This window comes from Schistocerca nitens, chromosome 9 (assembly GCF_023898315.1).
Source record: "Schistocerca nitens isolate TAMUIC-IGC-003100 chromosome 9, iqSchNite1.1, whole genome shotgun sequence".
Taxonomy (NCBI): Eukaryota; Metazoa; Arthropoda; class Insecta; order Orthoptera; family Acrididae; genus Schistocerca; species Schistocerca nitens.
This window is the reverse complement of record NC_064622.1, coordinates 389,439,708-389,456,310: the sequence shown is the minus strand read 5'-3', so window position 1 is coordinate 389,456,310 and position 16,603 is coordinate 389,439,708. Positions and strand designations below refer to the sequence as shown.

Here is a 16,603-nt window from a genome sequence, read left to right as displayed (position 1 = left end):
TGGAATAGATACTGTTTTGGAAAGAGATTATAAGATGAACATCAGTAAAAGTGAAACAAGGGTAACAGAATGTAGTTGAGTTAAATAAAGCAGTGCTGAGGGAATTAAATTAGGAAATGACACACTAAAAGTATTAGGTAAGTTTTGCTGTTCTGCAGCAAAATAACTGATGGTGGCTAAAATGGGAAAATATAAATTGCAGTAGTAAGTAAAGCATTTGTTGAAAAGAGGAATTTATTAACATTTAATTTAAATTTAAGTGTTAGGAAGTTTTTTGGAGATATATGTCTAGGTTGTAGCCTTATATGGAAGTGATAGGTGGACAATAGGCAATTTAGCTAAGAAGAGAATAGAAGCTACTGAAACGTGGTGCTGATGCTAAAGATTAGATGGTTAGATCGAATAGCAAATGGGGAGGTACTGAACTGAATCAGGGGGGAAAATAAATTTATGGCATACCTTGACTAAAAGAAGGCATCGGTTTACAGGACACATTCTGAGGCATCAAGACTGTCAATTTGGTAATGGAAGGAAATGGGGGAGGGGGTTAAAATTTTTAGAGGGAGACTAGAGCTTGAATGCAGAAAAACATATTAAAATGGAGTGCAGTAGTAATGCAGAGGTGAAGAGGCTTGCACAGGATAGACTAGCAATGAGAGCTGCATCAAACCAGTCTTCCAACTGAAGACTACAGCAAGAACAACATGCTATACAGGATATTCTTGTTTTTCTTCATTGTATACATATTGATGATGATAACACAGGAGATGAGAGGAAAAGATTGGCAAGTTAGCTGATGTGTGTGAATTTATCACTCTATTGCAAAGTAAGTATTTGAAGTTGTATAATCTTGGAAGCCAGATGCCAGTTGATGAGCAACTCATTCCATTTTGCTGACTATTTTCCTTGTAGCACTATCTCCCAAAATCCAAAGAAGTACAGCATAAAGATATTTGCTTTGGTAGACTCAGAACATTTTGTGTTATAATCTTTGAAATATACATAGGTGCACAGTTAGGGTGACCTTTCAACATGGTAAACATGCCTTCAGAAATAATGCAATGCCTCATTGTTCCTCTGGTTGGTACTGACAGAAATTTAACTACTGACAAACCACCATGCCTCTTGCAGGAATCTTATTGTCAAAAAAGTTTGACATTAGTGGGAACATTACGAAATAAAGAACAAACTAGATACTCCCCCACAATTTTTGCCTAATAAATGTAGAACTGTAGCTTCAAGCCCGTTTAATTTTATAAAAATATGTCAATGGTTTCAGAGTTTCCAGCCAAATTAAGGTCCGTTTTTACTATTCTCCATGATGCCTTATGGTGGAGAGAGCGATGAAAATACAGGCACTCAGAAAAATCCAGAAGTTATAATGTTGTACGATCATACAAAAACTAGAGTAGACAGTTGTGGTAAATTATGAAGTAATTACAGCACTGAGAGGAGAATGAAAATATGGCCATTAGCAGTGTGTTTTTGTATGTCTGCTCTGTATTCATATATCCTTTAAAAATTAAGCTCTGGTAATAAAGTTGCAAGATTAGAATTTCTGAAGAAAATGGCTATGGATTTACAAACTGATTTACTGTTGTCCAAAGGATAATCAGTTGTTATATACACTGAAATCCACAACAAAAAATGTAACTTTATCTAGCAGTGGACGAATTGGTGCCAGTTTGGAAGGATGTGAAGGACAGAGCCGGTTATCACTGCCTAGTCTAAGGAGCAGCTGCTACATATATCCAAGGACAAATAACAGCAAGCTTTAAACAGTATATTTGATTTGTTACAAACATGTATTAGAAAAGCACAGTGAGGTGATCTGTATGTCCTGTGAAGATGACAAAGAGCGAACATTTTATACCATGTAACATTTAAAATTTTAGAAGTTTGCTGAAACTTCATGATCAGAATATCACTGAAATCGTTACTGTCATTAAAAAAGGAAACAAAAATGTATTCTTTTAAAAAAATAATTATCACATTCAGTAATGGAGTACTTTGGTTTTCTGTGTGTTTTAGTTTCGGATAAAATACAACTGATGTGAGTGTATTTCAGTGTGTCATGCTACTACTAAAGGGGAATAGCTGTTCAGCTATCCAGATTTAGCTTACTTGAGCTTTCTGGAAATCACTTCAGGTGAATGCCAGGATGGTTCTCCTAAAGAGGCCATCATAGATTTTCATCAAAACCCTTCTAGAACAGAATGAGTGCTCACTCTCCAATAATTACACCATTGCTGTGATGTTAAAAACCAGAACCTACATTCTGTCCTTCCAAAAACCACTGATAGCCATCACTGCCATACACTGCCAAATATTGGATATAATGTAGCTGTGCTGAGCGTACTAGGTAAAACGAATTCAGTTATAAATCATAAATCTTATGGCACATATCAGCACCATTCTGCTGAGGCATAGTTTTTCTTATGTGATTTAATTTTTTTATTGTTGTGGAGGAACACATTGGTGGATGGATGTAGAAGTTACCTCATACAAGAACACTTCTAATATTTGAATATTTTATTGCTACTCTTATGTACTGTCTTTTGTGTTTTCTGCTGATCTGCATATACATACAAATACTGGTACATTATTTCAGGGTCTTTTGGAAGCAAGTGGTGGCATCACAGATGCCCCAAACATGTTTGAAGCAGGTTCAGTGGAAAGGAAACAGTGCTTTCGGCTTATCTTACAGTCTTTGGCAATTTTTTACTCTTGGCATGGCTTTGAGTCTCCAGAAAATCTTGACAGATTGAAAGGTAAAAATTGCATTTGGTACTCCTTTTTTTGAAATTGTGAATTCTAGGTGCAGCAATGTGAATCTGTTGTATGTTCTTATTAAAATGATAAAATTACTATTAAGTCTCTTATATTCGAATTACAAGTCTTCACCAATTGTTGTGCAAAAATGAATACTATTATTTGTTTTGTATTTTTCAGAAGGTAAATTAACCATTTAAAAAATTAGGTGAATGCCGTGGGTAAATGCCTTGGTGATGAACACCATGCAGTTTATATTCTTTTGCATGGTACCCTTCTCTAAACTTTTATCACATACTCATTATCTGTGTTAAGTCCCAAGCTATTGCAATGAATTTCTGCCATAAAAGTAATGGTTTTTTAAACAGTTGTGTGGTATTCCATTCAGCTTTGACTACTGAAGTTTCCTATATCAATGGAATCTTACACAAGTTATTGAGAATGGGTTTTAATGTGGCAGCCAAAAACATAGCGAAGTGGGATTGGTGAATGTGATACTGGGGAAATATTAATCACCAGTTCTTAACTGGAAACTTTTCCATTAGCAGTCATGTGTTTGTGAAGAATGTTGTATTTGAGGAGTATCTTTTGTGGTCGTATCCAGCCCATTCTACCTTAATGTTTCACCAAGACATTTCATCTCTGAGCTGAGTACCCCACTGTTGAATGCCCACAATTATATCCTCAATTTATAGTATGACTGGTGAGTCAGTATGCTAAATACTATAAAAGACTGTCAATATTTACACTTGATGACAGCTGGAAAACATACTTAATCTAGAAGTTGTGTTACCCCATTATTTGAAGATGATCACTCACCAAAACTAGTCGTCTGGAAAGATGTATTTTTTTGGTTGCACGGTCTCATTCTTTGAGCAGGGAGTATTTTCATCCTGCACAAAACATGCCTTATTGATTGCCTTCCATTCTACAATTAACTAGAGGCAAAGGATTTATTCAGAAATGGGGAAAAAAAAAATCACCACATGTATCTTGTTCCACGTTACTTACAGGCAAGATTTTTACCATCTTCACTTTACAGCAAGGTGGCACTGATAGAAAAGTGTAGTGACACCGTGATCTCATCAAAAAGACAAAAACTAAACAGTTTATGTTTTTTTCCTTGGTTGAAGTCCATGGTAAAATCTACTTTTTATGTTAAAATCAATGAGAATTATATAACGCAGTAAAAGAAAAAGACAAGACCACAGCTACGCAAGGCAACAAAAATGGATGTCTAATATTTATTTTATTTTATTTTTTTTATTTTTATTTTGATCCAACATCAACTGATTACAAAAAAACTTTTTTTTGTTCCAGTCTTCTGGATAAGTCAGAGCCTTACTTACTAGGGTTACATATTATTGGCTGGCACTTTTATCTACACAACTTTTTCTAAATTTAGTTGAGAGAACAGAGTTACATACTTGGACTATACAGAAAAAAAAAGTTGTTATTGCCATACTTAGATTAAGGAGTCTACAGTTTGTAACAGTATTCATATCTCACATTCAAATATTTACAGTTTGTGACACAGTGTAAGACCTGAGATTACATATATTTTTAGATAGATGGTCTTCCATCATACAAGTGTACTAAATCTAGGAACTCATCTATTGAGTATAGAGGATTGTTTAGGAGCCATAATTTTAATTTCATTTTTAGTTTTGTAATGGGCAATTTGGAGATATTAGGATGGAAGCAATTCAGTAGTTTTATGCCTGCATAGTGAGGGCTTTTCTCATAAAGTGTTGTTCTATGAGAGATGATGTGGGGTCTCTCTCTACCTCTAGTGTTGTGATCGTGTATTTCTTTATTGAGTGTTTTGTTACTGTTTACTGCCATAATGATTATCTTCAGCACATACAGGTTATGAACAGTTAGTATTTTAAATTCTTTAAACAAATTTCTGCAGGACTCCCTGGCACATTTCTTTCCCATAATTCTAAGTGCCTTCTTTTGTAAGGTAAGTACACTTTTCATATTACCTTTACTGCTGGATCCCCATACCTCTATCCCATAACTTAGATGGGATTCAAATAGTGCAAAATATATTTGCCTCAGAGTGGTGATGTTGCAAAAAGGTGTCAGTTTTCTTAGGACATATATGGTAGTACATAGCTTTTTACAAATATCATTCACATGATCAGACCAGTTTAACTCTGCATCTAGTGTCAGGCCAAGAAATTTGGTCGAGTATTGTTTTTTAATGTATTCGTCACCCATTAAGATTTGGTTTTCATGAGTTTTTTGCCTCCCAAGATCAAATTCAATATAGACAGATTTATTTGTGTTTAATTTTAGTTTGTTTTCATTAAAATACTGCAGAATTAAGCCTGCTGCAGTATTGGATTCCACTTCGAGTTGTGAATAGCTTGGATTGCTGCATATTAACGTGGTATCATCTGCATATAAGATAGCTGTTGCATGGTTTGTTATGGACTGAATATCATTTACATAGATAATAAAAAGAAGTGGTCCTAATATTGACCCCTGTGGGATACCAAAATTTATGTCAGTGGTGTTTGATTTGTATGTTCCCTCTGTAGTGCTAATAGACACAAACTGCTTCCTATTTGTCAAGTACGACCTCATCAGATTATGGGCTGTGCCTCGAATGCCATAGTTCCACAGTTTGTCCAGCAATATGGTCGTATCAACACAGTCAAATGCTTTTTGTAAGTCTAGAAAGATGCCACATACATGTTCTTTATTATCTATTGCTTGAGTGACACCTTCGATTAAGTTTGATGCTGCTGTAATGGTGGATGACCCCTTGACAAACCCATACTGCCCCTTAGAAATCACTTTTTTGCATACCAGGAAGTTCCAGATTCTTATGTATATTACTTTCTCAAAGATTTTGGATATTATTGGAAGAACAGAAATGGGTCGAAAGTTTTCTACTAAATTCCTGTTTCCTTTTTTGAAAATAGGCACAACTCGGGCAATTTTCAACTCATCTGGAAATAGACCATCTTCCATATGAGAATTGATAACTGTTGATAAAGGTGATGCAATTTTATGTATACATTTCTTAAGAGTGTCCAGACTAAGACCATCATACCCTGCTGCATGGGAATTCTTTAAGCTACTCACTATTTTAATTATTTCTTCTTTACTTGTTGGCATCAAAAATATACATCCTGACACTGGTGTTCCTCTGAATTTGTATTTATGATTTTTAAGTTGATTGTTTATGCTGGAGCCAACAGAAGCAAAGTAATTGTTAAATTGATCTGCTATCTTATTCTGATCAGTTTCTATTGTGCCGTTTATCAGCAAGTGATGTTCAGTTGTATGGTTCCCAGATTTACCTATTTCTCTATTTACTAATGACCATGATGTTTTGGAGATATTATTTGAGTTCTGAATGACACTTTCAAAATGTTTCTGTTTTTCTGAAATTAGGAGGTCTACATAGTATTTCTGATACTTTTTGAATTCTTCTTTTAATTTTTTATTGCTCAAGTCATTTAACATAGCATACTCATACCATCTTAGTTTTTCTCTAGCCTCAGTGACTGAACTTGATATCCAGTTTCGGGTTACAGCATGTGACTGAATTCTCTTTTTTATTAATGGGCAGGCTTGGTTAAGAATGTAGAATAGTTCACTTGAGAATTTGCCATAACTATGAAGTGTCGTTAGAACACTGTTCCAATCCACATTCCTTAGCATATTATTCAGCTGAGTTATATTTTGGTCTGTATTCACCCTAATATATCTATAGCAACTGTGTGTAGGAACCTTTTTTATGTGCACACTTAGTTCTACTGCATGGTGGTCTGACAAAGCACTTATAATAACAGAAGATGTAAGATCGTAAAGATGAATACCAGTGATTATGTTATCTATTGCAGACTGGCATGTCTCAGTCTCCCTGGTTGCAGTGTTTATCAGGTATCTTACATTATATTCAAGCAGAGTATTCTTGAATAGTCTAGTGTGTAACTTATCTGCTAATACATTTATGTTGAAATCTCCTATAATTACTAACTTGTTCAGGTGTGATATAAAAACATTCTCTATCATGTCACAAAACATTGTTAAGAAAACTTCGAAGTCTCCACCTGGTGGTCTATATAAACATATAACATAAATTTTGTCATTTGGTATCTTTATACATGCTGCACATAATTCAATTGTCCCTTCTAATGAATATTTACTTACATTTACAGAATTAAAATCAAATGTGCTCTTAACATACATTGATACACCCCCACCTCTGATAGTAGATCTGCAAAACTTATTAGCTAGTACCATGTTTAGAGGTTTAAAAAGTTCTAATTTGGCATCCGATAGCCAGTGTTCACTAATACCAAGCACATCAGGCATAGTTTCATTTACAAACACGTCTAATTGTTCATATTTCTTGCTCAAGCCCTGTACATTCTGGTGGATTATTTTAAAGTTGTAAATACCTTGTTGTAGATTTCTCTGCTTTACTGACTTAAATAAGGTATTTTGTGGTGTCATACTCCATTCCTTGCCCTGGCGAGGTACCAAAAATCCTCCAGAAGGACAGGTTTTCTGCGCCTTGTAGGTCGTTCACTGGGATATGGTAAGTTGCTTGCTGCTGCTGCTGGTGTAGCTCCCGGTGTCATTGATGCTGTCGTTTCTGTTGTTGTTGTTGCTGTTGGTGATGATGGTGGTGTGTCTGTTTCTGATACTTCAGGTGTTGGTTCTGTTGTTTTTGATATGCTTCCTTGTGAACTACTAGCACTTGGTGTGTTTTCTTGCAATGTCAGAACATCACACTTCTCTTGTAGTGGTGATGCTTCATTTTCAGATTCACCAAGTAGTCTGTGGGTCTTGTCCTTGAGGGGAATTACGTTTGAAGTGTCACAACTTAGTTTCGTGTTGGCATTTACTATTTCTATTATTTTTGCAATTACGAAATTTTTTCCTAATCTATTTAAGTGGAAACCATGTCTAGTATGGAATCTCCTTCCTAGTTTGCTTATATCAATGAAAGTCACATTTTCGAATCGTTTGCATATCTGTTTCATCTCACTATTTGCACTTTCCACTTCTTTGTTAACGCAGGACCATTCCGCTAGATCATGACGATGTGGTACTGAAAATACAATGACGTTAGTACATCTTAGTTCATACAGTCGCCTTTTTAGTGAAAGCAACAGATCTTGTTTTTCGTTTCTTGCGACGTCGTTTGTTCCTGCCAGGAAAACGGCAAAATCTTTGTTGCTTAATGTGGGAATTTTTTCGTGGCTTATTGCAGTTGCTGTGCAGAATTTCGCACCTGGTTTCACCATGGAAGTTAAGTTCACATTGCTTTTATTACGGAAGTCAGTAGCTATGTTTCGCCCTTGGCTGTCTGAATATATTTCGATTTTTGTAATTGTTTTGGAGCTACAAAATGTAGGCCTAACTGAGTTGTTTATTTCCTCTTTCTTTTTCACACAATGATTTGTGGTCGCTGCATTGGTTGAAAGTACTTCCTTTCTTTGGCTCTTTTCACATATTTCATATTCATCACACGTTAAAAATTCAAACTTATTTGCTTGTGGGAGACGAAAGTTGTTTTCGTTACGATTAACACGACAAAACTTTTTAGGCCTAATAAAGTTACCGTTTTGTTCGTTTACAACCGTTTCACTACCCTTTGAATGGTCTATCACTTCTTCCAGCTTCTGTACACTATCTATCACTGATTCAAGCTTCTCTACATATAGTTTAGCTAACACAAGATCATATTTTAATGAAGAAGTCGTGCATTCTTCTTCGCATTCCGTTTGTAAACACACGATATAACGATAGTTACAGTGCACATTTCCACAGTCACAGGTCATGTTTTTTTCCTCTAAGACATTTAAACATTGACGATGGATCCATTTCTGTGACCACGAACATAATTTAACACCACTCTGTTGAAAAATGTCATTGTCCAAAACTAGAATGTCAATGCACAATCTGCAATTAGAATACAACAACTCAACAATGATTTTAATAATGTGGGAAATGCAAAACAAGCCACTGCAGAACCAGATGTGGAACACAAACCTAATTATGGAAGTGTCTTTGTATACTGTGGAACAAATTCATAAATAAGCAGCAGATGAGAAACATGATTTGTTCAGCAATAAGTGTCTTGTATGGGCTCCAAGTTCATACTTAGCGGAATCGTAAAAAGAAGGTCAATGAGTGACAAATACAGGGGGTGGATAAAAGTATGGAAACACCAGAAACACGACACTTAGCCATGCCAACCATGATGTAGGAAAACTGTTGGCATTCGAAATAACTTCCAGTTACCTCGGAATGGATAAATACAGGTCCTGTGTGGTTTTTTAAGGAAATTTTATACCATTCTTCCTGCAAAACTGTGACAAGTTCAGGTAACAATGATGGAGCTAGATAGCGATCAAGCACCTTTCTCTCCAAAGTAGATCATGAAGCCACAATAACATTGAGACCTGATGTCTGTAGAGGACATTCTCCGAAGAATGATGCTAGTTAAAGGAACATATAAGACTCTCTCTACTTGTGAAATAAGTAGGTACTCAAAGAATACTTTTGGTTCACTCTCGGTATATTTCAACTTCCTCAAAGAACAGAATTATTACTTCTCACATAAATATTCGACTTGTTGTAAGTCATCCGTGTCGTCTCAGATTATACACAATTAAGTTACATTCACAACAGAGTTGGTTTAACAACCACAGAAATCATAAACATGTGTTGCCTCTAGCAAGTCTGTGTTAAGAGTTACTTAAGTCTTTCTCAACTCAACTATTCTTTTGTCACTAACAATTGTCACAATTAAAAAACAGCACAGAATAACACTGAAGTTCCTTGGTTCTTCCGAGTGCTTTCACTACGACTTCCATCGATCGACCGACAAGTACTTGTCGGTGCCATTCGACTGCCATGTCTACAGTCTTCTCACAACAAGCTTCAGACCTGCACACACAGACAGATGATGCACAGTAGACAGAGTTCCTTTTTCCCCACTTACATGGAAAATATCGTGTGTTCAAGGGTTCCTTTTTCCCACTCGCATCTAAAATATCATGTGTTTGAGATGGTGTAAGGCCTCAGAAATTCTCGAATCACTACACTACCCAAACATGAATCGTGACCCATCCTCATAGCCTTACTTCCACCAGTACCTCATCTCCTATGTTCCAAACATCACTGAAGGTCTGTGAACCTTGCAAGACTAGCACTTCTGGAAGAAAGGATATATCTGCCAGAAAGTTTCATATCAGCACACACTCTGCTGCAGAGTGAAAATTTCATTCTGGAAACATCCCCCTGGCTGTGGCTAAGCCATATCTCCACAATATCCTTTCTTCCAGAACTGCTAGTGTTGCAAGGTTTGCAGGAGAGCTTCTGTGAAGCTTGGAATGTAGGAGACGAGGTACTGGTGGAAGTAAGGCTGTGAGGATGGGTCGCGAGTTTTGCTCGGGTAGCTGAAGGTGAAAAAACCTATGCATGGACGTCATTACCTTTCTCTGGAAGAGCTTTCCACCACCATTACCTGTGCCATTTGACACACGAACAGAAGTGCTGTCCTGCATGGAATAATAGAGCTTCCAAGATGTTGGGATTCAATCATAGAGAAGCAGGGAGACTCTACTGAAGGACTGTATAGAGATATTGAAAAAAAAAAAAATTAAAAAAAAAAAGTGTAAGTAAAAAAAAATATTGTGAATTATTTATGAAATGTCCCTCGTATTTTGTTAAACAGTATTATGAAGAGTATAGATTGCTACTCACTGTAACAATGGTACAATGAGTTGCAGACAAGAAGACTATTACGTATGAGCTTTCGGCCAAAGCCTTCATCAGAAAAGAGAAAAACACAAACACAGGATCAGGCAGGCACAACCCATGAACTCATGAACAGTATTCCAGCTGCGCTGACCAGAATAAGCTCATATGTAACAGTCTTGTCACCATGACAGTCTGCAACTCATGTCATCTTTGCCATGAGCAGCAGTCTATACTTTCCATTTTTAGAATTTATTATACAGTTGTTAGATAAAAAAAAGTTGTATCTGCAATATTTCTGGCTCTCTCCAAAGTGCCTACAGTATGGAGTGACCGTTTAGGGAAAGAAAGTGTTCGTATGACAAAATAGAGCAAGTAGGATCGTTTTAAGAAGGACTTTTGAAATATGGAGAAACTGCTTGAAAAGTGTAGTCATCTTAACATTTACTCCTTTGTATATACTGGGTGATCAAAAAGTCAGTATAAATTTGAAAACTGAATAAATCACGGAATAATGGAGATAGAGAGGTACAAATTGACACACATGCTTGGAATGTCATGGGGTTTTATTAGAATGAAAAAAATACAAAAGTTCACAAAATGTCCGACAGATGGCGCTTCATCTGATCAGAATAGCAATAATTAGCATAACAAAATAAGACAAAGTAAAGATTATGTTCTTTACAGGAAATGCTCAATATGTCCACCATCATTCCTCAACAATAGCTGTAGTCGAGGAATAATGTTGTGAACAGCACTGTAAAGCATGTCCGGAGTTATGGTGAGGCATTGGCATCGGATGTTGCCTTTCAGCATCTCTAGAGATGTCAGTCGATCACAATACACTTGTGACTTCAGGTAACCCCAAAGCCAATAATCGCACGGACTGAGGTCTGGGGACCTGGGAGGCCAAACATGACGGAAGTGGCGGCTGAGCACACAATCATCACCAAATGACGCGCGCAAGAGATCTTTCATGCGTCTAGCAATACTTTTTTTGGTTCTAATAAAACCCCATGTCATGCCAAGCATGTGTGTCAATTTTTACCTCTCTGTCTATATTATTCCGTGGTTTATTCAGTTTTCAAATTTATACTGACTTTTTGATCATCCGGTGGATAAAACAATAATATACATCACAAAAGATAGTTCAAAATCATTAGAAATGCTAGTGTACACATCCATAACATGTGGAGGTAGATTGAGATACGAAACATACCCCACTGACAATCAGTGAAAAATAACCTCAGTACTTCGGTATCTAGTTACTAAGAAGTCTCTGTAAAAACCTATTTGATAATATACATGACACTAACTTTCCAAAGAAACTCAGACTGTGTGATGGAAAATAGATTTTTTTGCTGTGCACAGTGTAATCCTAGACGATCAAATGAAATTCAGTTCAGTTATGCTCCCAGTTATGTGGTTTTCTGCAGTGCAGAAGTTTTGTCAGTGCCTCATGAGTTTGGCATACACTTATCCTCTGACTTCCTCAGGGTAACCACAAAGAAAATTTGAAGGAATGGTAAAAACCTGTTGTAAGTTCATAGAGTGCCATAGTGAGTATCAATTTAAATATCATCCTTTTGGGTATGAAGCGGTGAAAAGTACTTCTGATGTAAACAAATATACTAGCTGTGTATTGCTGTGGGAAAGAATTCGTCGCCCTGACGCCATCGACCAAACTGCTAGTGGAGAAGGATCTACAGTTGCCATCCAAGCTAATGGTCATGTAGTGGGACAATTTTTTACTGCAATTGTCCATTTCAAACTAAATTAGCATTCCACAATAACAGAAATTTCAACTCATTTACAGTTGATTTGTGTGTGGCACATTCACAATAGCAGTCCACCTGTTGCTCTTCCTCAAGCTGACTAAAGTGGGAGCAAAGGAAAAGTGTATGACAACCAGGAGGAAGTAAGATGTGTGGGATAGGTAGGGGGAGGAGATAGGAGGCTCTCGAAGGAAGCAATGAAATGAGGATTATTAGTTTCTCCATGTTGAGAGGGTACTGATTCTGCAACTGTATCTTCATTTAGTGAAAATCCATTCCAGTTGCTAATAACAAGTTATGTAATGACCCAAACCAGTCATGGGCTTAATAAAGTTCTTATTAGCAACTGGAGTATCTTTTCATTAATTAAAACAAGGATTGATGAGTTGACATCCACAAAACAGACTGTGGATGGGCGTCGGGGAAAAGTAAGTACAAGGTTTGAAGAGTGAAGGTGAAGTGAGGTCATGGGTATGGAAGGGTAAAGGGACTAATTCAGATTAAGGCCAGGGGGATCACAAGAAAGGAGCAGGTGCTAAAGGGATTGTTCCCATGTCCAACTTTAGAGGAGCTGGTGCTGGGAAAATAATCGAAATGACATAGGTGCTGAAGCAGCTACTGAACTCATTGGTGTTGTGATGTGCAGTATCTTCATCGTATGTGTAGTCAAGTTTATGATCAGCCATAGTTTGACAGTGGTCATTCATATGGGTAAACAACTTGTATAATTCCCAAATAGAATGCTGCAGAATAACTGCAGCACAACTGGTAAATTATGTGGCTACTTCCACTTGTGGCTTCACCTTTTATAAGATTGGAGTGACTGCAACTGGAGTGTGATAATAGGTGGTGAGTGGATATGTATGACCCTCACGATACCAACCCCATGATTTCGTTCCTTATACTGTTGGCTAACCACATTCTGATCCATGATTATTTATCATTTGTGGAACTACTGTGGTATCTTCATGGCACCACCTTGAGCCAACTTGTTTATAGGCAACATCAACAAGTTTTTCCTATGTACTTAACACATAAAATCCCTTGTCAGGTTCAGATTCTCATAAAACAATAAAAATATAACACTATGTGAAGCAGATTGAATGTTTCAGTCCTGTTGCTATAACTGGAATTTAGGTTTATGTTGAAAATTCAGTCTGACAGGAATCTTGTACTGTGCTACACTGCTGTAGCTTTGGAACTGGATCAAATCAAACAACATATCAGCTACTGGTGTTAAAATGCGAGTTAAAGTGGTATAATGGCTATTTTTTGTAAACGTATCAGAGAACAACGGCCCTGAAGATTTTTATGGTGAGTGAAGGTAATGTCCATTTTGAATTACATTTACAGACAAAATGCAAAATTCTTTCATTCCAGCTAGTGTGCTATTTCATATCAAAAAACAAACTCTGCAATATGAACTACTAATCTCGCACTAAATTAAAAGCTGTTGTTATAATAAATACAATCTGAAAAAGTTAATTAAACCTCTACCTTTATTACTCAATACTGACACTTTCTTGCAGCTGCACTTATGGTGTGTGGGCGATATGCTGGTACTGAAAACACGGATGCCTCAGTAGATAGTCTTGTACGGGCGAACTTCAAGTATTTCCGCAGCTATGCTAAATGTACACTGCAACTCTCAGCTGCTTGCAGTCTTGTTACTCTTCTTCAGCGAATTACCACATTTTCACACGAGAGTAAACCAGCACTACGTAAAAATCTTGGTGAGTAGTTTTTGTTTAATCTTTTTCAAATTTCAGTACCTTTTAGTATCTAATCCTGTATAAATTACAGGGCTTTTTTCCAGATTAAAATTCAGCTGTCAGTTGCAACTATATTTTTATTAAGCTTTATCAGTTTCAGCAAATTAATTTGTCGTCTTCAGGAGCCTACAAAAAATCTTTAGGCCTTGGCTATACAGTTACGTGAAGTATAGGAAATATATTACAGAAACTACGTAGTACTTCTTCATAGAAGTATAATGTCATGATATATCCAGAAATGTACTTATTGTATGTGAGTATTGTAAATACAGTTTGACAATTTATAGTAACTGAATCACATCTATATGTATGTCAAACTGTTGTGTCAACAGCAAGGAACACACATAAAACATATACAAGGTATATGAAGAAGTTATAACAAATTTGAAGAAGCATGGCACATGGCTCTAATGTAGAAAAGGAAGGGGATAATTTTCACATTTTATAAGAGATGATTTTCAATCAAAATAGTGTTTATTTTGAATGCAAGTTTATAATTCAACAAATCTTTTGAATTTAGTTGGGAATGTTTATATATTTCATAGTCCCTAAAATGTTCATTTTGTACACCTTATCAACTAAATATATGCAGAATTTCCATGCGAGGAAAGAATGGAGGAGGAAAAGTTTGTTTCTGTGTTTTCAGATGTTCTGCGAAAATTGACTTACATGAATTCTCGCCATCTTTTTTGAGCAAGTCCTCATAAAAGTTGATCTTAAATGCCCTCCCTGTCTGTCTTATGTAAAAATTCATTACACATTGTATTTCATGTACTCCAGATTTGAGAAATTTCTCAGCTGGAGGTTTCTCATTATATATTTCAAGAGCACTTGGAAATTTGTTAACATCGAGTATAGATTTAAGTGTCAGGAAGTCGTTTCTGAAAGTATTTGTATGGAGTGTAGCCATGTATGGAAGTGAAATGTGGATGATAAACAGTGTAGACAAGAAGAAAATAGAAGCTTTTGAAATGTAGTGCTACAGAAGAATGATGAAGATTAGATGGGTAGATCATGTAACTAATGAGGAAGTACTGAATACAATTGGGGAGAAGAGGAATTTGTGGCACAACTTGACTAGAAGAAGTGATTGGTTGGTAGAACACGTTCTGAGGCATCAAGGGATCACCAATTTAGTATTGCTGGGAAGTGTGGAGGATAAAAATCGTAGAGGGAGACCAAGAGATGAATACACTAAGCAGATTCAGAAGGATGTAGGTTGCAGTAGTTACTCGAACATGGAGAGGCTTGCACAGGCTAGAGTAAAATGGAGAGCTGCATTAGATCAGTTTCTGGACTGAAGACCACAACAACACATGAGCACTTGCTCAACAAACACAGTGAAAATTCATATAAGTCAACTTTTGCAGAACATTTTGAAGTAGTGAAACACCCTCTTCCTCCTTTATACTTGCTTAAAATGGAAATTTGTATAGAGTTGACAAGAGCTACAAAATGAACTTTTTAGAAGAACTTGAAATATATAAACATTCGCACACTATATGGAACTTCCTGGCAGATTAAAAGTCTGTGACAGACCAAAACTCGAACTCGGGACATTTGCCTTTCATGGGCAATCACTCGATGGAACATTTTCCCCTGAAAGGCAGAGTTCAAGTCTTGGTTAAGCACACAGTTTTAATCTGCCTGAATGTGTCATATCAGTGCACATTTGCTGTAGAGCAAAAATTTCATTCTGGAACCCTGCCTAAACTCAAAAAAATTGTTGAATGATCAACTTGCATTAAAAAAAAATATTGCATATCATCTTTTACAAAATTTGAAAATTGGCTAATTCCTTTTATATATTAGAACCATGTGCCATGTTGTTTCAAGTGTGTTCTATGTAACTTCTTTATATATCTTGGTTATTTTTTATATTCTTTTATATATGTTCTTTGTTCCTAGCACAACAGCTTGACGTATCCGTAGATGTGAATCAGTTACTGGAAACTGTCAATCTCCATGTACAATAATCACATACAATATGTACATTTCTGGACATATCATGGCATTATGCTTCTGTGAGAAAGATACTGACATCTGTTAAACTAATACTAAGTACATTTCTGTAATATGCTTTCTGTACTTCACATACATGCATAGCTAACATCCAAAGGTTTATAATATCCCTTATTTTCTAGGCTCCTGAAGATGACAAATTAATTTGTTGAAACTGCTAAGGCATAATAAAAATATATTTACTTCTGACACAGGAATTTTTTTCAGAAACGTGTAATACAGTTACTGAAAATCATAGTTTTAAATAAAATAGTAAAGCTGTTGTCATATGTAGGAGCATAAAGCTCAGAATCCTGAAAACTGGCCAACATGTTTTCTTTAACAAACAGTGCCTTGTAAAGAATCTTATTCCTAGATGTGTGTGCCCATTTATGAGAATTCAGAATACTTGTACTCGTTCTGTAGTTATGAAGGAATTTATGTCTTTCTTGATTAATATTGAGGTATGCAGACTATATCGCAAGAAAGACTCTCTTAACTGTAAGGCTCATCTGTTACATTTAGAATTTAGTAAATTATTACATG

General features: G+C 36.2%; 1 protein-coding gene across 3 annotated transcripts in view; it reads left to right on the top strand.

The window, feature by feature from the left end:
• LOC126203320 (Fanconi anemia group D2 protein) overlaps window positions 1–16,603 on the top strand; it is a 230,364-nt gene that overhangs the window by 183,574 nt on the left and 30,187 nt on the right. For all 3 annotated transcript variants that reach the window (XM_049937587.1, XM_049937586.1, XM_049937585.1), the window contains exons 19-20: window positions 2,612–2,771; window positions 13,814–14,017. In XM_049937587.1, the coding sequence (XP_049793544.1) occupies window positions 2,612–2,771; window positions 13,814–14,017 (364 nt within the window). The remainder of the gene's footprint in view (window positions 1–2,611; window positions 2,772–13,813; window positions 14,018–16,603) is intronic.